This window comes from Canis aureus, chromosome 1, assembly GCF_053574225.1.
Source record: "Canis aureus isolate CA01 chromosome 1, VMU_Caureus_v.1.0, whole genome shotgun sequence".
Taxonomy (NCBI): Eukaryota; Metazoa; Chordata; class Mammalia; order Carnivora; family Canidae; genus Canis; species Canis aureus.
The window spans coordinates 63858211-63886177 of record NC_135611.1 but is presented as its reverse complement, the minus strand read 5'-3'; the positions used below and the strand labels follow the sequence as shown (position 1 = coordinate 63886177).

The 27967-nt window shown below is 34.2% G+C and overlaps 1 protein-coding gene across 4 annotated transcripts in view; it reads right to left on the bottom strand.

The window, feature by feature from the left end:
• The window catches only part of NKAIN2 (sodium/potassium transporting ATPase interacting 2), a 952120-nt gene that overhangs the window by 491613 nt on the left and 432540 nt on the right, over positions 1-27967 (bottom strand). For all 4 annotated transcript variants that reach the window (XM_077902232.1, XM_077902211.1, XM_077902223.1 and 1 more), the window contains exon 2: positions 13304-13441. In XM_077902232.1, the coding sequence (XP_077758358.1) occupies positions 13304-13441 (138 nt within the window). The remainder of the gene's footprint in view (positions 1-13303; positions 13442-27967) is intronic.

The window sequence follows — 27967 nt, the reverse complement described above, 5'->3', positions numbered from 1 at the left end:
TTATTCTCACTATTTTATCAAGAACAGTGAAAGTGCATTTAAATTAGAAAATTGCTGTTTGTAGAAAAAAAGATAATGTTGTTTTAAAACAGTTCATTCATTACATATATCGTTAGTTGAGAAAAGCCTTAATTATATTATACTTTGAGAATAGGTGTTAGCATCAGATATCTAAAAGCAAGTGTTCTATCTGGTTTATGGAAATTCATTCACTTTCAGTCTTAAGGCATCAATAACAGCAGGGGCATTAAAAGACATTACAAAGGATTTTAACTTCACCTTGATAAAATTGCATTAGGTTTGTTAAAACACATACATTTTTAGCCTCTTTCTTAAAACCAGAGAATTTCATTCCCACAGTAGGCCACGTAAGCAATGCTCACCTCATCAATGCAGGTGAACAAGAAAAGAAAATCCGGCCCATTTGATTGTTCTAGACTGACCTAAAGTTAGGGGGCTAAGATGATTTTAATATTAGTAAGTTTGCACCTGACAGCATCATTTGCTAAAAGAACCTCGCACAATGTCCACATGCTCCCTGATGCCTTTGATTAAATGTCTTGCATTAAAATAATAATAATGAAATAATAATAGAAAAGAAACAAGAAAAAGAGAATGAGAAAGGAGAAACAAAGGCTTTAGAAGAAGACGGAATGACAACTATGTCAAAATATAATTTTGCCTCATTATAAATTTTTAAACAAAAACTACTCTGAAAGTGTAACCTTGAATGTAAATACAAGCATTTAAGCCTTTAATCAAACACTAACTTTTCAAAACAATGACAAAATAATTAAAATAAGATGTCTCCTGGTTCCAATTTTATTTTTGCTATGAAGTGAAATTATTTAAAAACTAGCAGCTTCACTTCCAAGGGGCATCTTCTTGCATACACATGCTAATAAGCTTCATCCCATGACTCCCTTCCTCTCCATACAAATAAATTCTAGATGGAATGATTTTAACACATGTAGTAAAACATTTCCTTTACAAATTCCTTAAATATGAGTGTACCTTTAAAAGGAAAAAAAAAAGGGTGGGAGAGAGAGAAAAAAAAATTGATTCCATTGTGTTCTAGAAAATGACAGGTCTAGGCAGACAGAGGTTTAACTGTGGACTTTAGATAACATGTTCTGGTGTATGGAGTTCCCAGATGAGGCAAAGTTTCCAAAAACCACTGACAAGATGTCTACACATAAAACACAGAGATGACCAGAAAAATGACAACTATTCCATTAAAGAGACAGCTGGGCAATCAAAAAGTATCCTGCAAGGAAAACTGTTCACAAGGCACCTGAAGGGTCAACTTCAGAGTATTTTGTGATCTTGTTGCAACGAAAGATTTATTTTGAAATACATAGCATAAAGAATATTACACAGAAGCAATTGTATAGGAATCACTGCCCCTGAAGACCACTTCTTTATTTAGTGTCAGTCTGGCTGGAATGGGAAATGAAAGCTGTTAGTGTATTTGAGAATTAAGTAACTTGAAGTGGAAATTCTCTGTTCAGTCCCAATCATTCTTTTCCCTTTTAAAATGATGGTTTATAATTGTTATTTAACATATAAACTATGCTAAGAAAATCTAAACTGAAGAAAGTCATAAATCTACATCATCAATTTGCCACATTCACTAACATAAAGATCAGCAAATATACTGTGTAGGTAGTGCTCAGGCTGCCAAGAGCCTGCTTCTTCCTACTGCTGTGGAATGAAGGAGGAGGGTAAAAGCAGGTCTTTGGTGTTACCTGTTTTCACTTTCCTCTAGATTCAGGGAAAATACTACATGAAATATGAAAAAAAAAAGGAAAAAAAAAAAAAAGGAATGAGAAAAGAGACCAACCAGGGATACAGAAGATATTTCAAAAAGAAAGGAATCAAGCATTCCTGAAACTCTACAACAATACCATAAAATGAAAGCTCCAGAAAATAGATGCTCTGTCAAAATTTAGATTACTAAAATCATGCAAGAAGTGGAAAACTTGAAAAGACCAATTACTGTAGAATAGATTGGAAAGATGATTAAATTGCTACCATTCATGAAAGTACCAGGACTAGATTATTTCATACTAGATGAGTTTTAGAAAATATTAGTATCTCTGATCCTATTTGAACTGTTCCAGATAACAGTAGGAAATCCCAATTTATTCTATGAAGTTTGCATAATTTGCAAAATATTATAGGTGGAAAGCTATGAATCAACCTATTTTTTTAATAAAGTTGCAAAAAGTGTAAATAAAAATATTGGAAGTAGAATACAGCAACTGGAGCAAAGGATAATATATTAAACAAGCTATAGTCTAGCACAGGAAGGTTGGGTTAATATAAGAACATTTATTAACCTATCTGAATGCATCCAAAATTAAAAAAAAAAGAAATGATACTATCATACTACTGTAGGCTGAAAAATATTTAGTAATATATATTGCCATTGCTGATAACTGAAGGAAACTACTTAAATGTAATAAAGACTACTTAATAAATAGCAATTTAACAATAAATAACAAAATACTAAACTATTTTTAAATTCAGGAATGTGACTGAGATTCTTCCTATTGTCATTAATATTTAACATTTTTTTCGAGCATATTGTGAATACACAAGAATATAAAATAAATGCTATTAATATTAGATGTAAACAACAAAAGTTTCCATTTATTTATTTTTTTTTAAGTTTCCCTTTAAAGATATTACCTGAAATAACCCAAGAGATGCTATAAAATCTTTACTATATTAGTAAGAGAATTCAGACATGTAAAATGTGCCAAAGATACATATTTTCTCCCTTTCAATAAAAGACATTTAGGGAAAATATTCTACTCATAATTGTTATGAAACCTACAAAACACATATGAATAAATTTAACAACAATGACACAAAATCTATATGAAAATATCAATAAAATCTTACTGAAGATCAAAATAAAACAAGACAGATTAGAATAGAATGATGTATTAAATTCTTGGGTGAGGAGTCTAAACTTCATAAATTATCCCTCTGTGAAATTAATTTTTTTTATAAAAAGCAATTCTAATTATAATCCTAATAGGTTTTGTTTTATTTTGAGTTGGATATAATGATTTTTAAATTAACATTAAGGAATAAAAGCTGGAGAATAGCCAAGGGAGGTATGAACAAGTAAAATATTGAGCAGACTTGTTTTACCATCTGTCACATACTATAAAGCCATTATAATCACGAATTAGGTAGTGAAACAGGATACACATAAATCAGTGGAAGAGAATAGAGAAAAAAATTGAGAAAAAAATCCAGTACATTTGATAATTTAATATAAACAAATAAGATATTTCTATTATTTGGGAAAATAAATGGTAGAACAAATGGTTTCCCATATGGAAGAAGCTAGTGTTGGATCCCTACTTAATATTAAATACTTAAATACATTCCAGAGTAATTAAAAGCTTACTATAAATATTAAATAATACACACCTTAGATAATAATGAACATTAGAAATATATAAAATTATAATCCTATACTATAGGATATTATATATATTACTTAGGGTGGATATATTTCCATTACCAAGACAGGAAACTTGGAAAATATAAATATTTTATTAGATAAAAGTTAAAATAATAGTTATTTTGGTTAAAGTGACCAAAACAAAAATACATAAGAGAGATACAGAGAAATTTTCAACACATATTGAAGGCTGACAAGTTAATTTTTGTAATACCAAAACAAGTTAATATCTATAAATAGAAACTAGCTAGAAGACAAACATATCAAGAAATGAACAAAGATTTGGGTATTTTATAGTAATTATAAATTGATATTCAAAGAACAATCTGGGAATATAAAATTAAATAGAAGTCATTAGACTTCCACATCTTTGTACAACCTTTTTTGTCTTTCTCATTGATAGAAAGAAAATCATCTCAAAGTAGAATATGTTTAATGCACTTTAATGGTTATTGTTATACTTTTGAGTCAAAAAAAAAAAAAAAAAACAAACTGAGCATATAACACATACAGTTCTGCAACTATTACTTCAGCCAACTGCTGGAAGAGGAAGGCCAGACCTACATTTATTGATAAACAAGCAGAGTGGAACAGTTGGCTGTCTACCATATATGTGGTGGGCTGAACTGACAAAAAGGAAGCTGAAGTGTTAGGCAAAATTCTGTATATTCTAGAGACTTGAGGAATGAACATGTGAACAAAAGTGAGTATTAAAAGTGGGCCAGATCAGAGATAATCCTCTATGACTTTTAGAACCAGCCATGCATTTATCTTTACTGAGAAAAAAAAAAAAAAAGATTTTTAAATAATTAACTAAACAAACAAATAGCTATAATATATAATTCTTAAATGATCTGAGCCTAAGGCAAATGTTAAAATGCATAGAGAATCATCAAAATGATACATACGAAGTGCAGAGTTGAAGGAATTCATGTCATTTAAAATCAGAAGAGACCTACAAAATTTTAAATTATGTCCACACCTCATTTTGAAATGTTAAGACAAAAAGGATAAAATGAGTATTTCAAGAACTTCTTTTAAAATTGTCAGTGAAAGAATGAAACATGGTTTGATATCAGACTTCCCATCAGTAATACTGCTCCCCAGAATGCAATTGAGCAATGACTTCAGTGTTCTAAAAAAAAAAAAAAAAAGATTCTTAATCCTGAATTCTGCATCTAACAAAAGTATTACTCATGTGTAAAGGGAGAATAAATTCAGAAAGTTTACCTTGCAAACATGCCTTTTCAAGAAGTGTGAAGAGTATCAGAAAGAAAATACATAACATTTAAGAAAGAATGAATCTAACTCAGGGAATGATGCAGGGAAGATAGATGTCTAAGAGGCCCAGAGAGCAACCAATTTAGATAAAAGCAAAAGAAGAGAGTACTATGAGAGAAATCTTGAGGGAAGAAGAGCATACCATTAAAATAAAAAGCTACAGATAATCTCATGTTCAAATATGAAGAAAATGGTCAAACAGGAAAGCAATGTGTTCCCAAAATAGCCAGTGGCATGAGTACCAAGATAGAATGAATAAGAATTGGAAATATACTTAGGATACAGCTTAAAAAAAAAAATCCCAATTCTCTTTTATAAGAATAAAAAAGAAAGGCAACCAGAAACTCCGGCAGGGGGTATGGGTGGTAAAAACAAAGTATGATCCAAAAGTAAATTAGGTGAAAATGATTTCATGTTTACAAACTGTCTGAAGCATATTCTCTATGTATACAGATGATATAGATATAGATCTGTCTATCTATCCAAGAAGAACTATAAAGAGATTAGGATCAGTTGGAGAGTGGTAAGAGAAAGACTTTTATTTTATTGTAAAGCCAATTTTATTATTTGGTTCTGTAAAATATCGATATGAAGAAACTTGATTTTTTTAATATTCAATTTTAATTTTAATTTTTTTAAAGATTTTATTTATTTACTCGTGAGAGACACAGAGAGAGAGAGAGAGGCAGAGACATCGAGGTGGGACTCAATTCTGGGTCCCTAGGATCACACCCCGGGCCAAAGGCAGTGCTAAACCACTAAGCCACTGGGGTTGCCCTAACTTGATTTTTTAATAGAAAGTAATACATACACATATATATCACATTTCTTCTTCAAAATATTTTCTCAGTGATGCCTGGGGGGCTCAGTGGTTGAGCGTCTGACTTTGACTCAGGTCGTGATCCTGGAGTTCTGGGATCGAGTCCCACATCAGGCTTCCTGCATGGAGCCTGCTTCTCCATCTGCCTGTGTCTTTGCCACTCTGTATGTGTGTCTCATGAATAAATAAATAAAATCTTAAAAAAAATATTTTCTCAAAAATTATTAGATGATTTACAATCATGATTTTAGACTGTCCAAATGTAAATACTTATATTTACCACATTCTACTTATATTTACCACATTCTTTAAATCTTTAGTCACAGCCTAACACCAGAATGAGTGCACAAAGTATCTTCTTGTAGAACAAATGGCCCACACTTCCCCAAGGGAACACATCTTTTTGAGAATAAATTGCATTTACCATGTTGCATGATTACATTTATTTTAGGACTACAGGCTAAATCCATAAAACTTGTAATGATGTTTCCCCCCCCCCCCCGCCCCCAGGCTTATGGGAAAAGACTTATTCTCACAACTATGCTAAGTCATTAGAAGCATTGTTAATTTACTACTATCTCAAGTCTCTTCATCTTTAATCTACATTGATTTTTCTGTCCTAAACACAGAAAGTGTGCATTTTTAATGCATTAGCTGCAGTATGTTTTCTTTTTGGATATTTTTTCTCCAAGAAAACTTGATGAAAGAGGCAAAACAACTGCCTGAACATAGATTAATAACTTTCTAGAAATGACTGCAAAGAGTGTACAAATTTTTAGGGAGGTAACATTATTAGAGAACTTGAAAAAGTAAAAACATAAAGAAGCACATGACTTAGAAATAAGACATACAAGGGCTTCTCATTTATTACTGTTGGTTAGTCTCTATCAGGATCGGAGCTCCATGAGCCATTAAAGTTCAACTCCTGGTCCGTCATCAATAAAAAGTAATTCGAGAAATTTAGAGAAGTTGTTTTTTCCCCCTTACAAATTAAGCATGTGACTATCTGCTTTCACAGATCTTCTACAGTGCGTACACATTTCCCAAATAGTCATATCTGAATGTTTTAAGAAATGGGCCTCACATCTGTCTTCTGTTTGTTTATTTATTTAATTTTGAGAGACTGTGCAAGAGCAAGAGCACCCACACGGGAAAGAGGGGAGGGGCACAGGAAGAGAAGGAATCCTAAACATGCTCCACGTCCAGCATGGACTGGAGCCCTATGCAGGGATGGATCTCCTTACCCTGAGCTCAGGACCAGAGCCTAAATCAAGAGTCTGATGCTTAACTGACTGAGCCACCCAGGCACTCCATATCTTTTGGTGCTTCAGTCACTATGAGTGACTGTGAGTCTCAGGTCTTGCCCTGGATGACACGGGGTTTTTTATTTAACATGTTAGCTCAAGGAGAAGAAAAATCAGGGAAGTCACACAGGTGAGCCTTGTCTGAAACTGCTTCATTGGTGTCTTCTTAATGCTGTGCCCTCACCTTCAATGGGAAGAAGGATGTGTATCAATTCACAAATCAATACACATGGAGCAGCACATGTAATATATTTTTTAAAAAATTGTAGTAAGGAAACAGAGTGGCCAAAAGGAGCTGTAGTTCTCAAAAAAAAAAAAAGTCAGAAATTACCATTTAAAACTTTAATATATGAACTAAACGAGTATTCAATTATTTTATTATTTTAAAAGAATGAGTAGGGATATAACAGCATAGTCTAATAGTTTATCATTCTTAAAATACCAGGAATAAAGATGAATGAATATTGGCTTCTTTTTCTAGCCATCGCAGCCCTATTTTGTCAAATTAGCGTTAACCACATTATTTTAATCTCTTGCTTTTTCGGTGACAAAACAGGAAACCATCCCAATCATTTCTATTCACTTAATTTTAGGATTAGCTATTGCAGTCTAAACTGATGTCATGGCAAACCTCTGCACTAGATAATAATAGTATACATTAATACAGATTTTACCAAAATAATATGGGTAATGCATGATATGGGTATTTTTTCAGTCACATAGACACAAATTCATCAATTCTTTGAAGCTCTTTACCAATAACAAATATAAGAAGAGATACTTTGTCCTTAATTAATATATAATTATATTAGATATAAATTAGACTATATATACAGATGTGTATTTATGTGAATTATCATCATCAAAATACTGATTGCTGTAAGAAGAGAAAAAACACTAAGTTACTCTTTCTGGAAATTAAGGATACCCTGTGATGCTATTCTTTTGTAAGAATAAAATATCCATCACTAAGGGTTTTCTGTTCTTAATTCCTGAGGCATGAGATCATTTCCTCATTAAATACAGAGCTAAAGACATAATCCTTGATAGAGGACAGCAGATCACAATTTAAAATCTAAATGCTCTCCAAATTGCGAATGCCATGATGGATTTTAAATTTGCCAGTAACTTAACAAAGTTTGTTTTCATTTGTTAGATAGACTGTGGCCTTCTGTACTGTATCCCTAAGAGGCAATTCAGTACAGGGGTTAAGGCATGGCTTTGGCAGTTAGAAGGACCTGGATCTATACATCCTAACTCTGCTATTTCCTAGGCACATGGGTTTGGACAAAAATTGTATGAAGTTGATGTAAGGTTCATAGGAATTGTAGAGGAAGATGGAGCATCTGTAGAGGGCAATGGAAGTAGTAAAAAAATGATTCTTATAAATATTACTGTGATCTTGGTATGCTGTCCTCTTCTCTGTTTTTATGAAATCAGAGTAGTGGATTTTTAGCTATTTTAAATTTATTTCTAGTTTTAGGACTAGGTTTCCTTGACCAAGCCAGTGGATCCAAACTAAATAAGGTATTTTCTGTGAAAATAACTTAAATAGGAGGAAATAGTGGGAGGGGTAAGTGAGGGAGGAAAGGAGAAAAGGATGTAAGGAAGATAGGAAAGAAGGTAGGAAGGAAGGAAAAAGAGAGAAATCTTTCTGACCATTACGGCAACGCATCCTCTAATAGTATCATCAAGAAAATTGCTGTGCTTCTAGCAGTTAGGATCTTACACACTCCTCAAATTACTTTAGACAACTTTTAGCAGTGCAATTTATTAACATTTTTTGGTCATTAATAAACTGAATACCCCAAATCACAGCCTGCCTGCCAGTATCTTTAGTCCTAATGAAGATGTGATGGACAATTCCATTTATGACATGAAGAAATGCTTTCATAGGAGGCCTTTGTATATATTCATTTATAAACTATTCTGCCAGAGTTAACTGGGCTTTTTTGGGGAGAGATAATGTTGTCAAGAATTATACAATACAGGCTTTCTATGGATCCTGGCTTCAGATTTCCTTTGCCTAGAATTGAAATCATCTATTTCATTTTCCTTCAACATGCTAAATTCCTTGACATGCCAGAGACCCTCAAAGGGTACTACTGAGTTCTTGTTCTGGTTACCTGTTTTAAATTTTTAAATATTATGGGACACCTGGGTGGCTCAGTGGTTGGGCACCTGCCTTTTGCCCAGGTCGTGATTCCATGATTCGGGATCGAGTCGCACATCGGGTCCCTATGAGGAGCCTGCTTCTCCCTCTGCCTATGTCTCTCTCTCTCACGAATAAATAAATCTTTAAAAAAATTTTTTTAATAAAATTAAAAAATAAATTTTTAAATATTTCTTCACTTTTATGAGACAGAAGAGTAGTAAAAAAAACTCAATGAAGATTTATCATCACACTTTTCAAAATGGTATTTAAATTTTATAATTTTTTTTTTAAAGACAGACTGATTGGTTGATTTAAGAGACAGAGGGAGAGATACTGTGTGCAGGAGGGCCAGAGGGAGAAGGAGAAAGAGAATCTCTAGCCGACACCCTGCTGAGCACAGAGCCAGACATGGGGCTGGATCCCATAGACCCTGAGAGCACGAACTGAGCCCAAATCAAGAGTCAGACACTTAACTGACTGAGCCCCTAAATTTTATAATTGTAAAGCAATAGATGATACCATAAAGGTATAGGGAGTTTAACAAGAGAAAGGTAATAAACATCAAAATAAAAAATTATGACATTCATAGTATATCTTTACTATATGATTGATATAAAAAGACTATTATGATAAACACTAAGACTCCAAAAAAAAAAAAAAAAAACACTAAGACTCCAAAGAAAAGAATGAGCACAGATAAACACAAATCAAAAGAGAATCCCCCCCAAAAAGGATATAAAAAAGGAAAATGTTTAATGAACATATGAAAAAGTCCAACTTTGTCAAGATAAGAAATGCAATTCAAAACACAAATGACATTTTTTCTCCTATCAGATTGACAGATGTGAGAACAGATAATATTCAGGGTTAGCAAGAGTGCAGTAAAATAGACTCTGCTGTACATTTGTGGGAGGATAATTCAGTAAAATAATTTTGGATAGGTAATTGCCAATCATATCCTAAGAACCTTACAATTGTTCATGTTATTTAATTATACTGAAATATTTCTCCTAAGGGATGAAATCACAAATAAAGATGAGAGTATTTTTATGGGGATGATTATTTGGAATTATTTATCACAAAAAACATGGAAACCACACAATATATAACACCCCATGATATGTTATATATTATTATATAGTATGATAAATAATGATAGTGTAAAGGGTTAAATGAATATCCATATGAATTTAAAATTGTTTATATAATGTTAAAGAGATAAAGACCTTTTTGATGCTGCAGATTCTGACATGTTACGTTCACACATACACAAAGGAAATATGCAGAAATATTAATAACAACTTTCAATTGTGAATTTATGAGTTTATCTCTATTTTTAAACTGTTTTAAATTGTCTTTTAAATTGTTTTAAATTGTTTTATAATGCAAAAATAGAAAATGGCAAATAAAGAAATAATAAAGGCCTGCATATCTAGGGGAGAGAAAAATAAATTTCACTGTTCATATCTGAGTCTCCTGTGCACAAAAAGCCTTTGGAAATTACTTAAGTGCAGTGATTCATTATTGTTAGTTACAACTTGCCCCCAGCTATGCATTCTTCTGCTAACCACAGATTCTTCAATGATCAGAATTTCTGGTATCCATGATTCCATTCAAATTTCTTTTAATGGTAATCCCTTTTGTCATCTTTAGGCAAATTAAAAAACTTAATTCCATTTTTATGGTAAATTCTCTACTTTCCTGAATCAACTTCTGATCTTTAACATGGCATCATGGACATACCATTCCATTAATTTGATTATTCAGAAGTCTGTTATACAGAAAATCACAGAAATAAATAACTAAGCCAGAAGTTGGTATCAAAACTGAATGATACTATAACATAAACTTAAAACACAGTATTAATCTTGAGGAAAGGTAATGGGCGGGGGCCAGAAGGGCAGTGAGGAGACTCATTGAAGACAGGAAGAAGGACAGTAATTAAGTCATTTTTGAGGACTGGAGAAAAAAGGATTCATAATAAATTGCTATCAGAACAATCAGCTTGACCATTGGCTGCAATGGTCAGCTTGTGGGTCTGCCTAAGGGGATTTCTAAGCAAAGAGTGGACAGTGTTGTCACCTTTTAGCCCCACATAATATAATGATTGTAAGAGAGAAATGAGCTAAAGACAGAACAATTCCATTTTTAAGCAGAATTTAGAGAATGTTTCCCAACTCAGGACTTGGAGTGATGAAAAATCATGATTTCCCATTTACAGGCCTCCAGCTGGCAAAAGGTTTTCTAGGTAAGACACTGTCTCAAGGAAAAGATCAAATTCAGAATGCTGTTTGCAAGTCGAGATCAAGTAAAAAATGTAGCTCTAAGACACACAGGACCTCAGAAAAATTTCAGAGACTCTCTTGGCTATATAAAATATCTAACAATCTTAAAGGTGTCCTATGGCCTCTTAATCCTCAGCCCATGCTAGAGAGCACAGCCTGTCTTAAAAAGAATTGTGGGTATGTATCTTATTTAAAGGGATGGGATTGGGATTATAATTTGATACATAGAAATTCTGCAAAATCATTTTAAGAGTTGTAGCAGCCTGGAATAAAAGGGAAAGAAATGGTACAACCAATAGCTTAGAACACCTCATTCTATTTTTTAAATTGCTCACCAGCCTATCATTAGTCTATACAAGTTAGTATCATTTCAAATAACAATCAGGAGAAAAATATCATAACTAACCTTTACTGACCACTTTTTAAGCACCAAGCATTGTGCTAAGGACATTTCAAAGAATATTCCACTTACTGCTCTAAGCAAACCTCTCAGTTTTTAAACCGTTCCAACATTTCGATCCACATCTAGATTTTTATTCTAACAACTTTATAAGAAATGGAGACTGCATATTTATAAGACTATACTCAGAGCAACATTATTTATACAAATAAAATCACAGAGGACCCTCAAAGTCTAATGAAAGAGAACAGTTAAATTAAGAATCTTTCCTATAATGTTTTATAATCAATGAACTGAAGCCTATGAGTCAATATCATTATTACTTTTATTTTAAAAGTAGGAGAACTAAAAATGGTAAGGTTGTGCTTGTCTAAAAAGTTTTTAAAAAATGGCAGACACAAGATTTAAATCCTGGTATTATGACTTCAGAAGACCGACTCCCAATTGCTGTACTATTTTCCCAATATTGATTCATATTACAATTTATATAAGAAAGTGAATGGTACTATCATGTCTTGTGTTTTAAAAAACTTCACACTGCAACAAAATGCATCGTACTTTTTACATAATTTACATGGCTATATACCCTTAAAAGGGACATGCACTCATTTCTGGGCATGCACCCAGAGGAGAAAGCTATGGCTTTCTCACTCATCCTTAGCCAGACAGTGGATCCCCTGGTCCAGCTGTCACCACATTGTCTGTTTCAGTACCAGTGAGCTTTATCTAGGTTCCAGATGACTGAGACAACAGGTCATAAGAGAGCATCTTTTATGTGAAGGAGGCCTTTGTGAAACATGAGAGGGCTTGCTGGTTTGTGTTGAATAAGGCTAGCTGCACTAGCTTATATATATTCCTTTACCACCAAATTGCTTTATAATTTTAAATAAATGCTTATAGACTTTTCCTTTGTCAAAAATAGAAGAGAAAAAAATGACGAGACTAAAAAAAAAAAAAAACTACATTAATGAAGAGCTATAGCTGAGATCTGAGGCACATACAAAAGTAAAAATTCTAAGTTATGGTTCCCATAGCAACTGCAACACAGTTGGATTTCACTTTTATGATAAGTAAGTTTAACTTGAGTAGAGATGCAAAATACTTCCTCTGAACCAAAAAAGAGAATTATGAAAGATATAGACTTTCAAATGTATCAAATATGAACCCCAATATATATAAATATGTTGACATCAAAATCATATGTTCATTTGTATTGATTTCAAACTATCCTTATTCAATTTATGAAATATGATTATTTAAAATGGGGGAAATTCCCATCAAAATCTGTTAAATCAAAGGACATAATCTTATAGTTTGGAAATACAGGGGCATCATTCTGTTTTTAATTACAGCAGAATACTTGCTGGAAGTGCAATCTATAAAAATACAATCTGATTACGTTCACTATCAAGTGTTTTAAAACTTGACATTTTCAATTACTGTAGATGTAATCTGAAACTAGGAAAACAACCCCACAGTACTTTAAGGAAAGGATATACATATAAATTTTCAAGACATTTGTAATTTGCATCTGTATCTCAATTTTTTTTTAAAGAAGCAGGAAGGGTACTTACTCCTGTTATGTAACGAGGTCTATATTGAATAGTTCCAAATAAACCGAGAATGACGATAATAATATGTACAAAATTTGCCAGGATAGGTGCCCACTGATATCCAAGGAAGTCAAATATTTGCCTCTCCAGCACACAAACCTAGAACAGCAAAACAGGATATAGGTAAGCACAGTGGTGAGAGAGAGACAGGGAGAGAGAGAGAGATCACATCATGTAATTAGCAATTATAACTGTTAGTATATCTGGCATTTGTCTTAAACAGTGAGACTGACATTTTCAGGTAAATTTCAAAGAAATACTATGGAAGCTGTAGATCCATAGACAGCTACAATCCTTTTAGGGATGATTTTGTGGAGGCATCAAGCCATTTTCACAGGATATCATCTGTGCAGTCACAGGATAAATTATATTGTCATATGCACTGTCTAACACTTTAATTCATCAACCAGCAAGTTTGCAAAGTCCACACAAAGGGTTTGCTGTTAGGATCTGCTCAAATGTCATCATGCAAACTGGAAATAAAACAAAGGGGGTTGATGTAAAGGAAAAATAACTCATCAACAAGTCAACTGACCCGGATTCTGGACTTAGATCTGCCTCTAAACACCTCTAGTCTCCTGGCTAAGTTTTCTCTTCTTCGGGGTTCTGATTCCTCATTCATAAAATGCAGGACTTTGGCTAATGTCCAGGGTCCTTCTACCTCAAATAGTACTGAATCATAAATTAAACATGACTTTTTTTTTTTTTTTTTTGTCATACCCAGTTACCTAAATAACCAGACAAAAGGGTGTGGAAAAATACATTAAAACAATGGGAAACAAAAATTAAAAATAAAGCATCACTGTTATAAAAGCAAGGAATTTAGGTCATTTCAAACTATCCTACATTCCTCTGTGCTTACAATTTTATAGTTAAGACACAGGTACAAATCTAAGGAGTGAGAGAAGAAAAACAAAACCAACCAACCAACAAGACAAACAAAAGCTGCCACGGTCCAGAAGTGCCATTTGATATTGAGAAGTAAAACTTGGATAACTAGCAAGTCTCTCATCATAGCTAACAACGCAAAAGGGGAATGGTGCATTCCACTCAGCTTTGTCCCTCCTGCCTGCCTGCAGGTGGAATGATAATCAACCGTTGGGAGTAAAACATTGTGAAAGGACCTGATGATATTCCACACAAAGATTCAACACTTTTTTTCCCCCCAAGCCAGGCTTTAAAGGAGAAGAATTTTAAAATCCCTCAGATACTGACATCACTGTGCTTTAATGATATTTCTTGTTGGAAGGACATACTAACTCTCAAAATAGCGTGCTTTTCAATGAAATACCCGTAGCTCACTTTGAAGATTTCTTGAATGATCGATATTCCCAAGGCACTTCTTTAGTGGCACAGCACATTTTCCCATCAGGCATTTAAAAAGAAAATAAATTCATGACAACTGTTTGCACAACACGTCTGCTTCCCAAGGCACCCTGGGTACCACGTAAGTGCTGTAATGGCAATCCAGCTTACTCAGATCTTCCTTTTCACTTAGCCTTGGCGGTGATAATCAAGAGAGAGGATGTAGGTCTCTTCGACCCTGCATATTCTACATCCACAATACCCATCAGTGTTGCAAAAGTGGAATGCAAAGAACATTTCACATGACTCCAGATTCATAAACATTCAACCTCCTTCTGATGAAATGTTTCTTCAACTGCTCTCATGCAGTCAACACTTCACTTAGAGGAGACCCATTTGGGGTGTCAGGCAGTGTTCTGTATGCCTTGTTTTTGAACCCATTAATGGTACCAAAAAGCAAGTGGTTGCTCTCAGGGCCCCATTGCTAATCATCTGTATAAGAAGCTCACTCCAACATGGAACTCTCTATCTTGATCCTATGAATAAACAGTAAGTAGGAATGTAAACAGCAGCAAGAGGAATCTAAACTCTATAAATTCTGAGCGTCATAACTGTGGGGACACAGCAGGGAAAAAGTATAGAGGATGAAACGCATTAGTCAAACAGTGGGAATTCTCTCAATAAATGCACCAATTATGGAAGAAAATAACACCATCGTTAATTATAAAAAATATATAGATGATAATATACTTGCTAAGTCTGCACGGCTAAATGAAGTTACATCAACATTTATTAGGCTTTTTTTATGACAGAACTAATAGTTTCATCAAACATTACTTACAAGGCTATGCAGACTGAATAATGTGTGATTCTTCACTAATATTTCTGCTTTTACCCTGTTTTTGATTGGTCCGGCTAGCCATCATAAGTAGCGTTATCACAGGTCTTGTAATTTAGAGCTGGGACCAGAGAAGGGAAGATTTTGGGGATAATTCAGAGAGTATAATGGGAATAACACTATGTAGAAGTAGTTGCACCCTTTTCTAAGAATCCGCTTCCCACAAAAAGCATATTAACTATGGAATTACTGGAAGGGCCGGGGGGGGGGGTGTTGTAGGTGGGAGGACATTAGTTAAAACACTTAGTATGTGATGGGCATTCATGCTAATCCCCCTGTATTACCGCATTGATGCTGCAAAAAACCCAGAGAGGTCAATATTATCTTACTATCTTATTTTTCAGATTAAGAAATCTAAGATGGAATACAGCTAAGGTGATTCTCCCAATGTCACAGAAGTGGTAAGTGCTAAAAAATAAAACAAAAAAAACAACCCCAAAACATAGGTCCCTGAGGTGTGTCCTGACGTTGCAGACTTGGGACACACCTAGTACAAAACAAAAGCTTTCACAGTTTATGTTGTAGGCCCCCCATGCTGGTCCCAGGATATGTACTACCGTTTTACCTTACTTATTTTGGAATGATGTAAAGAATCTCTTTGATCATACCTGTCAATTCACGACATTAGTCAAGGCAAAGGTCCTGTTTTCACTTTATTTTATTTTACTATTTGCCTCCTTCAATCCATGTTCTCAGTGTTATTCTTCTTTCTCCCATTAGACCCTCTGGAATACATTTGCTTTATGTCCTTTCCATACTCAGCATACAAATCTATGTACACGGCCTCAAAAGACTTACACAGATCTTCCTTGACTAATAATGGGGTTATGCCTTGATAAACAGGTTGAAAATATCATGTCAGAAATGCATTTACTACACTTCACCTACCAAACATCCTGACTTAGCCTGGCCTACCCTGGATGTGCTCAAAACACTTCTGTTAGTGATCAACAGGGCACTGTCATCTCACATGAAGCCAATTTTATAATAAAGTGTTGCATATCTCGTGAAATTTACTGAATATTGTACTAAAAGTGAAAAACAGAATAGTTCTATGGGTACAGAATAGCTGTAAGTGTGTACTGGTTGTTTACCCTTGTGATCATGCCGATACCTGGGAGCTGTGTGTGGGTCCCTGCCTCTTGCCCAGTGTAACTAGAAAGGATGGTAGTGCCACGGCAGGAGTCTGGGAAAAGATCCAAATTCACAATTTGAAGTAACTTTCTACTGAATACGTATTGTTTTCACACCATTGTGAAGTCAAAAAATCTCAAGTCAAACCATCGTAATGTTGGGGATTGTCTGTACTGCTGCTGTTTCTATGTGCCATTTCCATATAAAACGTCTTATGGAATAAGACTCTTTCATGCTTGTCTGTTTTGCTATAAATAAATTTTGTTCTTTGTGTTTGGCTTCTAAATAGTAGTCTATTATTAATGCAAAATTTAGTGCTTTCCACAAAGAATTATGTTCCCTTATAAGACTATTATTTATGAAGTTTCTATTTGTTAACATAAATAGAAGCTAATCTTTATCACTTATTATTTCTGCATCTATTGAGATAATCACGTTATTCCTTTCTTTTATATCATTACTGTGATTGTTTATATTGATAGTTTTTGCCATGTTCCATTATCCTTTGCTTCCCGGGAAAAATCCTTACTTGAAATTTAGTATTATTTTTACCACAGTTTCAGTTTGGGTTAAATAAAAATTTATTTGCAGTTTTGTATTGATACACTGACCCATAACTTAATTATCTTTTTCTCTCTTTCTTTAACTCTGTTATAGAGTTTGCAACAGCCTTAAAACATAAGGTACAATGTTCATTTAAGTACTTGACAAACTTTGAAGAAAACCTCAGTCCTATTCTCTTTCCCAAAAACAATTGTTGTTAATTTGGGGAAGTACTATAAAGTACATAGCTTTTCCGGAAAAATATTATATGTGCCTGGCGGCATATAGGCATATATCTGTCATATACGTGTAAGAAATTTTTTCACATCATTTTATTTACATAAATAGGATCACAATGTAGGTATGGGTTTTTTCCCTTGTACTTTATGATGTTTGTGGGTGTTTCTCTACATTAGCACATCCTACATGTATAGATCTACCTCTTATACCCTTATTTAAGCATTCCATTTTAAGAGATATTCCATTGGTTTTTAGTTTTTAACTATAACGTTCCTAGTGCATTAAACAACCTTGTGTATGTGTTGGCACATCCATAGGCTAAATCCCCAGATGTGAAAATGCTGAAAATTCAGATCTCAAAATCCGTAATATTATTACTTAACACACACACACACATACATACACACACACTATTTAAACACGAAAATGTGGGATGCCTGGGTGTCTCAGTGGTTGAGTGTCTGTTTTTGGCTGAGAGCATGATCTGGGTCCTGGCATCGAGTCCTGCATCAGGCTCCTGCAGGGAGCCTGCTTCTTCCTCTGCCTGTGTCTCTGCCTCTGTGTGTATGTGTCTCTCATGAATAAATAAATAAAATCTTAAAACATGAAAATGACTCCTCTCTTTTGCATTGCAGCAAACATGAATTTTAGTGGTCATTGTTTATCTAGCAGAGTAAACTTAAACTGAAAAAGTTTTCAAAAACCTTTCTCATAAGTACATTGAGGAAAATTCATCTTATTAACAATGACTACAAATAATCATAAAAAGCACCTGTGAAATGTCTTTAGGATAAATATATTTATTGACTTTTCAAACTGGAAGACACTCACTCCACACTCTTCAATGTAAATCTGCGAAAACTGGGCCCAATTAAGTAAATAATTTGCTAAATTAAGTTTGACCCCTTAACAGAGTATTCAGTCTGAAACAAGTGCACTTCAAATGTTTGCATAGCAAATTGAGAATCGTTCATATTTCCTAGGTAGCTATTGCCATTTCACTTTATTAACAAGGCAATTACATGTGCATGAACACTTTAAAATATTTTTCAAAGCCATAACAGGATGTTTATAGCTAGTTGTTTTCAACTGGTGGGAATCGGTTTCCTTGAGACACTACAGTTTGCTAATAATTACTAAGATTTCTTAATAAATTTTCCTCCCAAATATTTCTAAAATTTTTGTCCCTAAGTGTGACTTGTAAGTTGTTATAATTAATATGCAATAAAACTTATACGCAGAATTTGAGAGGAAAAATAGACTTTTTATTCTATTGTGGTAGAACACAGGTTCCTTGGTTTAAAAATAAATTAAAAAGAAACAACCAAATTGTTTCCAGAGCTAAATTATAAATTGAAATTGAATTTACCTATGGTCATGCCTGTTCCCCCCTGTACCCTTCCCGCTCCACTGTCCTCACTCTCCTTCAGAAACCCAAGCTTTCAGACTGTATCCACTCTCATGTCTCTGAGGAGAGAGAAGATAGACTGGGAGTCCCCCCTGCATTGTCCAACTGAACTTCAGGGAAATGGCAAAGCTCATCAAAAGTTAATAAAATACCGAGGTGCCTGGGTAGCTCGGTTGGCCAATCAACTCTTGGTTTCAGGCTCAATGCGGAGTCTGCTTCTCCCTGTTCTTGTGCTCCTCCCCCAGCATACGATCTCTCTCTCTGTCTCTTATAAATAAATGAATGAATAAATGAATGAATGAATGAATAATCAATCTTTTCAAAGAGTCAATAAAATACAAATTGTGTAATTTCAGGAATTGAAAAAGAAAGGATTTGCATTTTAGTCCTTTGCAGGACAAGGTAACAAACGAAATCAACTGTTACAGCCTAAAAAGTAGGAAATACTATGGGAAATCATGATTAACATTGAGATGGGCATAACAGTTCCTGTAATGGGTCCAAAGTTCTTATTTCACCCATAGGACTATGAAAGTTTACATAAACGTCCAGACTGAAGCTCTCTTGGCCATCTGTCAGAGTTTTGTCAACAGAAAGTGCTGTGATTTTTCCTTCGTGCCAATCAAGTATGGTCAATTCCTCGTTCCCAGTTGTTCTACCTTTTGTTTCTTGCCTCATAGAGCATGTAACACTGAAGGAGATAAGGAAACATTTCTGATCGTGTCTCCTTGCTCCTTATAGGACTTTGCTCTTTCTATCCTTGCTCTGAGATCTTGTCTTGGATTCATAGTCTCCTGTGTCTGACTCTCTGGTACATCTTCTGTTTCTTGGTTGTCTGCCCACTTTGGTAAAGCTGCCAGTTCTTATGTCTATATTTATTCACTGTATCTCACCACACTAGATCTCATCTATATTCTACTTACCCTCTCCTGCAGTCTCCTATGGTGCATTGCAATCTTGAACATAATCTAGACTGTCTGCTCCAGAATCAGAAAGGATGCCCTGTATGGGTTTCTCTTCTTTTTAAGCCAATCCTCAGGAAAGATGTAAGGACTTGAGAGCTTTTCTGGGTCTTTAGGATACTGCTGAGGTCTTTATGATATTGTTTAAAACACCAGAGTGTCTCAAAGCAAGACTCTTTATGAATAAGATTGATGATGCTCCCTGATTAAGATTCTCTGTGTTATTCACAGTGGACAAGTGAGAACATATATGCCAACTTTTAAACATTATCTGTAGGAGGTACACTAGACACAAATCTTTCATCTCATCAAGAGAACTGATTCAAATATAAAATGAAGAGAATATTGAAGTAGGGTCTATAATAATTGAAGTAGGGTCTATACTAATTGTACATGTAAGATACGGACAGAGCCAAGCACAGAGCTTTGTTTGAAAAGTTTTATTAACTCTTGAGTAATTGCAGTTTTCAAATGTGTGTGTGAGTGTGTGTGTTTGTGTGTGTGTATGTGTTGGGGTGTTTATTCACTAAGGGGACAAAATAAAATTATAAGGTGTTTGGTAAAGTATTGGGTCGCAAATAATAATTTACCTTATTTCAATTAAACTAAGGATTTTCTGTCTCCTCCCACATAATTGCTTTCCTTTAAATACAAAACAAAGGAATAAGCCACAAGAATAAATAACAAAAATACCACCAAAAGGAGATCTGGTCTTAATGGCTTCAATTATAATAGAAGTCAACATGTCTTAGTGGTTCAGAACTCAAGTCTTAGATCAGAAAGTCATGTTTAAAATCTTACTCGGAATGTGACCACAGAAAGTCACCTGATCTCTGTGAACCTCAGTGTCTTCATCTGTAAAATGGGGACACTGTGGTACATAGCTCTTAAGATTTGCAGGAAGATCAAAGTAATAATGCATATAATTATTATAAAGCTTAGGTTGCATTCTAAGATGGATGCTAATTAATTTATATTTTAACAACACGTAACATGTTTAGACCCTGGTATTTTAGTACAAATATTCTATATAGACCAATAGTCTTGCCAGAATATTTCAGTTAGAGATGACTAAATATTTCTTATTTTATTGGTCACAAATGCAAATTATAATATGGATAGCCTCAAATATCTGGGGGGGTGTTCTTCCTCAGTGAATGTTTTCTTGCCTGATTCAACGCTCCATGTTTCCAATCTGCTATACTACTATGTAAAAAAACAGACTTCAAATATTGCAATTTTTCATATTTTTTTCTTTCTTTCTTTCCACCTTATTTAAAAACCTGTATCTCCATACAGTTAAGCACAGTAAAGATTTTCAAGAAAATAATAATTTAAAAAAATAAAAATAAGTTTATTTGGGATAAACTCAAAGGAACTAAATAAAAGAAGTGTTTATTATTTATGTGTTTTACAGAAGTGTATTTTCTTATAAGCTGCATTACTGAAACAGTCCATGGCATTTCTTCACAGATTTTTATTGAAATATAGTCAATCACTTATTTCTGAGGTTAAATTATGAGGGCTATTTAATTGACCCACATAAGAGTCGAATATTATATTTCAAGACTTTTCCCCATTTTGTGTAATAATGGCATTTATATATAATTCTGCATAAGCCAGCTAATATCCTAGTTGTTGTGATAACAGAATCATTTATTACTTCTCACAGCTGTTCATTCTGCATAGTAATTTATAACCACTTCATAGTTAACATTCATGCTATCAAGAGACAAGTTGATGACTAGCATATTATACTAGATTTTTAAAAATATATTATTTGAAAAAGTAGTACAGCAAATTGACACTAGAGCACAAAATAATATTGTTTGTTGTTGAATTGAACTTACCAACTCATATAACTGCCTCATCTGTACATTCATATGCCAAATTGTGTGTGTGTGTGTGTCTGTGTGTGTGTGTGAGAGAGAGAGAAATCACTACATATTATTTGATATTCCGTAGTGGGGATTTAACATTTTTTTTGGGGGGGGGGATTTAACATTTTTAACTCAATATCTCCATATCATATAAATCGCAGCCCTCTGATTGAATAGTGAGTATGGATTCTGATACAATAATTATTAAAAGTTGAGTGCTTAGTATATCTCAGGCATTATGATAACAACTTTAATATGCTATTTTAGTTCATGCTTACTTTTATATCATGCACTCTGCAATGATTGTCTCTCATTATCTTTACTATACAGATGAGGAAATTCATATCATGACCAAGATCATGATTATCAAGCTAGTCATTCTAACTTCAATGTCCATGTTTTTTAGCCACAAACTATTTACAACACATTAAAATGTACTAGAACCATAATATACTAGAACCTTATGTTGCTGCTTTCAAGAACATTGGGGCATCATTTCTACTTTATTACCAAATATTTCCCTAATTTGATAAGCAAATAACATAATAGGTTCTTTGTACAAGATAAAAGATAAAAAATATACAGTAATATCTTTTTATAATATAGCTCTATGGCTTGTAAACTCACATAATTATGATAACCCTATAAAATAATCATCATTATAACTATAACTCTATTTCTACAAATTGTATAATTCCCTCTATAGTCAAATTTACAGTTAGGACAGAACTCTTTTGGAAATAAAATAAGCTGAAAGTTTATAGCATTGCTGCAGTTAATAGACTAGTAATCCTGCAAAGTGTCAATAAAATGACATCTATGTAGACTTGTGCCATGAAATGATTCCATACCTAAGTAGGCAAATTTTCATTTATTAAGTTTAAGGTCTCCCTGTACTCATATAAATGAACGAAAAAGATCACAGCCCAGGTCCTCTTGGTAGATGGATCAGTGTTTTGGTTTTCCCACAGAGTCTATAATAATTTTACTCAATGGAAATCTAACCTCTCAGAAGAATCAGAACACGTCAAAATGACAGCTGTTCTAGGTAGTTTTCATGGCTCACACAACGCACATGACAGGTATGAATTAGAAAGTTTAATGCATCCATTTGACCTTGAAATTTCCAGTATCACCACAACAGAGTCTCAACTCATCCAAGCTCAAGCTAATACACAAATGGGATAAATATTTATAACATAGGGAGAAACTCCTCAAAGTGCAGAAGACCATGGCCACGGACTTTTGAATCATATCTACAAGCACTGATGGCAATATTTTAAGTGCTGGGAGATGCAAAGCACTGTCGGAAAGCACCAGTGAGAAGTGGGATTGGGAATTGGTGATGAGATGAATCAATTTTCATGTTGTCTGGCAGAATTAGTATTACACTGCAAGATATCTAATATCTGAAATGGTTCTTAGGGCAGAGATTCTCAAAACTCTCAAGAGGGCACAGGTGTAGCTGTTCAAATGACACCCCTGCTATGGATCTATCTATCTGGTTCTGATCCATTTCCAGATCTCCTACTGCTCATGCAGCAGGTGTACACAAAAAACCACCATGTGGCTAATATGACTAATATGCAGAAAAACAGATGAGAGATGGGTTGACTATGTTTTAATAAAAGACTTCAGGAACTGGGCAAAATAAGTTGCTAAGTTCATTATCAGCATCATATATTTGGTCAGCATAGACTTTAATTTTTTTTAATTCATCAAGAGAGCTCAGTAAAAGACAAATAACAAAAATAGCTTGCAATATTCTTATTTTCGTGTATCATATGGTATTCCTTTCTCATACCAAATGACTTTCTCTAGAGAAAACTCTATTGCTATTTTTTTTAATAGCACAATCCTATTAAACATATTAAAGCTGCCATCTGGAAAATTTCAAATTTGTCAACTAGGTAAAATGCAGATATATATATATATATATGATTTTTTTTCTGTGAAGCTGATAAAGAGTCCAAAAAGATGCCACATATATCATTATCAGAGAAGCAAAGTCTAGGGAGCCTTCAGTTTGGGTCTTAATAAATACTTCTTATCTTTGTATAGATTTTTCTTTTGTGAATTCAAAACTAGATAAAATGCCACTCCAATACTCCTGCCCTCCCCCATTTGAGGCAGTGAATTAATAATTTTGTTACTATCGCTGGTGCTCCTTGCTAAGCAGATGCTGAGTATTTGCCAGGACGGGAGGTGGACACATGCGTACTATCTCAGGGAACAGAGGTGGACATCATAATGTCCTGCACTCCAGTGTCTTCTCTGTCTCCTTTTCCTCCCTTCTGTCCTCCTCAAATGAAGGCACTATTTCTTTGACTACAGCAAGGCAGCCATATGGAAGACGTCAATCAAATCTCTCAAACTCTAGGTTACGTCTCTTTCATAAAATTCAATTTCATAAGGATAGGAGATGGAATGACAGCCTCACTTACTCTCACTGCTAAAGGCCAATCAAGAGTTGAAATGAAAGCAGAAATGTTATCAAGATCACTCCCATGTACTGGCAGTCACTGTAGCAGTGGGTTATATCAGAAATTGCAAAGAGGAATACAATACCATTTCAGATGGCTACAGGAGCATTTTAGAATTTGTCATAAGATATGCTATTTCTGGCATGGAAAAATACCATGTCTTCTGTGCCCTTTAAAGTAACCATATTATTGAATTCAACACAGATATGGAGATGCTGTTCTGAAAAGAGGCAGTCATAATATTTGTTTTTCTGTTGACAGAATGTCTGTGGCTGTCCATGGGTGAATGTAATAAGAGGTGATATTCTCTATCAGCTTTAGGAGCTCTACCATAGACTCCATTAATGTAGCATAGATAACTGGTACAGGCTCAAAATGACAAATTCTGTTGGGCTATGAAATGTATTTCATACCTTAAACTTGAAAATCCAAAGCATCACAAGCACTCCTAAGTCATACACATGGTTTCTCTGTCCTCATGCACACCGATTTTATATAATACTATTACTATTCCTAGCACTATTCTAAGTATTTTACAGGTATGGGCTTATTTAATGAGGCAGGCAATACTACTGTCTCCATTTTAAAGATGAGAAGACTGAGGCAGAGATTAAATGCCCAAGCTCACTTCGCCATCAATTGGTTGAAGATGACTTGTTAGAATCCAAACTTTGAACTATAATCATGTTCTCTCCCAAGTCATATTATAAATATACATACATATATAATACATGTCTGTACAGAACATATGTGTGTATATATGTAAGATGTTACAGATACAAATATATGTACACATGACATACTTCGATACACTATGTTTCAAGAATATTTTCTTTTTAGTTTCATGTACTCATCATACCATTTCTTTTCAGTGGTTCATTAATACATTGCTGAAACCACACAAAAATTGCCTAATTTTTTTTTTTTTTAAGTAATGGAGTTTTCTCCACTATATGTAGCCCTCAGCATGGTACCACATTGCTGCAATGCTTTCAGTCTGGTATCTCCCAGTGATACGCATTTTCGTTCCATTGGCATGGGGAATAAATTGGTCAATATTTCTGAAGTGATACTACCATCTGGAGAGAAATTTAAAAAGGCTAAATATTGCTTAGGAGGTCCAATTTACTTATGAGCCAAAAGCACTGAACCACTATGTCCCATTAGTCCCAAAATTATATATGTTTATACAGATCTAGCTATAAACACAGACTTGAACCTGGTTATGTCAGTTGTACTCATAACGTATATCACTGCACAATTTAATTATTACGTATACAATTAACTTATGAGTGCAAAAATACAGCTTTAAAAAACCCCTAAGTTTAGCATATTAGAAAGACTACATTAAGGCATAAAAGTGAGTTTCTATTTTTTTAAAGATTTTATTTATTTATTCATGAGAGACACATAGAGAGGCAGAGACACAGGCAGAGGGAGAAGCAGGCTCCCTGCGGGGGGCCCAATGTGGGACTCGATCCCTGGACCTGGGATCACACATGGAGCTGAAGGCAGATGCTCAAACACTGAACTATCCAGGCGTCCCTAAAAGTGAGTTTCTAAAGGACAGATGAAAAACAACGATAAAAATATTAAAGGAACCTTTGCCCAAATTATTTTACAAGTCTTTGAGTTCCTATTCCATTGTAAAGAAACCAGTACATAAAAATTCATAATTAATAAATTATGGATTTCTTATGCAAAAAGAACATGTCAAACTCTAGCCACTGAGTCCACACACAAAGATGAGTCCTTAGTCCTACACCAACAGAATAGTCTTTTGCAGTTTGAGTTAAAATAAAATGTGTCAGGTATGCATGTATCACTATTTTATAATTCACCCCTTTACAAAGGTTTTGGATTAACTGACCTAGCGTCTAAAGAGATTTACAGTGTGTCATCAATTTGGTAGCAAACTCATTTCTTGTAATTTTGTGTATGAAACAAGTAATATACCCACTGCTTTATACCATAATCTAGAGCACTGAAATGATTCCATAGATCTTAATTCATGATATTGTTTAGGAAGGATAAATACTGACCATTATCTCACACCCTGGAGCAAATAGGAGCCAGAAAAGTGCCAACAGTCACCAGGCTTACTTTCCTTTAGGCAAGTGGTTTGAAGTTATCAATTATTTTTCATGATTCCATAAATAATTAACCAGGACTCTCCATTCATTTGCTATGCGCTTGACAATCTCAGCATGAGCAACCGTCAGGTTCTAGAGCTATGTTATTTTTTTTAGAGTTCTGACAGTAATCTGACCTTTTCCAAATACATCATAAAAACTAGTTTATTGGCAAAGCTTCCTGAGATTTAACATTTTCCTAGAGTTCGAAGTTCCAAAGAATGCCAAAATGCCCATGGTATCTACATAATTCCCTTATAATTAGGTTGAAATTTCTTGATTTTTTTAAGTATGCTAATCAGAGAAAAGAAAGAAAGGCTTGCAGATGATGAGCAAGTTGCCCCTTCTTCTTGTAGTTTAAGGATACAGTAGTTAAAGCCAAGAATTGTGCGTGCATGTGTGTGTACAGTGACACGGATATATACAGAGTCCCTGATATAAATACAGTCAGAAGCCCGCTACATCTCAGCCATGTAATAGAGTTTTACCCAACAGAGAGATCCTACTCAAAAATTCTATAGAAAATTTATAAGGAGTTATTTGTCAATAAAAATCTTCAAACTTTTTCTTCGTATAAAGTATCATTATGAGCGGTATGGGTCACAGGTTATGACTTTGATTCAAAAAGATATTAAATTATGAAGAATATATTTTCTTCACATGTGAACAATCAAGTCCACAAAATAAAACTTACAGCCGGGTGTCAAAATCATGGTTTTCCCTGCTTTGCCTTTTTAATCTCTTTGTTTGTTATGGCGATTGTTTATATTTTGTTTGTTTTCTTTAATTCTCTCTGACTGGCTTCATTTGCTTCACTGACAATCACATTTCACATTTCACTTTGATGGAAACCATGTCAGTCTGAGACCCCAGTCCCCGGGTTCCAGCTGAGCTCTGCCAAGCTCACCATTGGTCATGCAGCTTTTACTGGCGTGTTGTCACCATGGTGTTGCGCTCTCGTGCCACTTTCTCACTCCCCGTTCGTTCTAAGGGGGTTGAACACCGTGCTGGCCTAGCAAAGTCTAAACCCTCATAGGTAATTACAGTCCTGTAAATGCATAGAGAATCAAGGCACATCATGGTGGGAATTAGAAATCAGCCTAGTTAGAAAAGCACAATCTACTAATTACTTGCACTGATGGTTTTTCTGGAAGAAAATAAGCATGGGACTTTTGATAAAAGGCAAATAAAATTGCCTGAACTCCCTTCTGTTATCTCATTTCAAAACAAGTTGATAATTTTAGGCTGTTTTAATGTATCCATTCTGAAAGTTCTAAGTTTGAATTGTACTTTAACATCGGGTATGTTTTACAATAGTGATATGCAGTAGAAGTCCTGCATTAAACTCATGTTAACTAACTTGGCATACAATAGTATTAGACATAAACTATAAAAAATAGTATATTTATGTTTTAATATACCTAACTATGATCATTTTAAAAGTGTAAAATATTCCAAAGTTTGTAATTTTAGAAAGAATCTTGGATCAAGACATTTTTTTCTTATCATTCACAAACATGAACCTAAAACATAGGCATGATTTAAAGTTTAACTATCATAATGGAAATTATGTAGGCTGCGTTTCTAATAATTTTAGCATAGTTGAGTGAGGTTACTTAAAAATAACCAAATACCATATG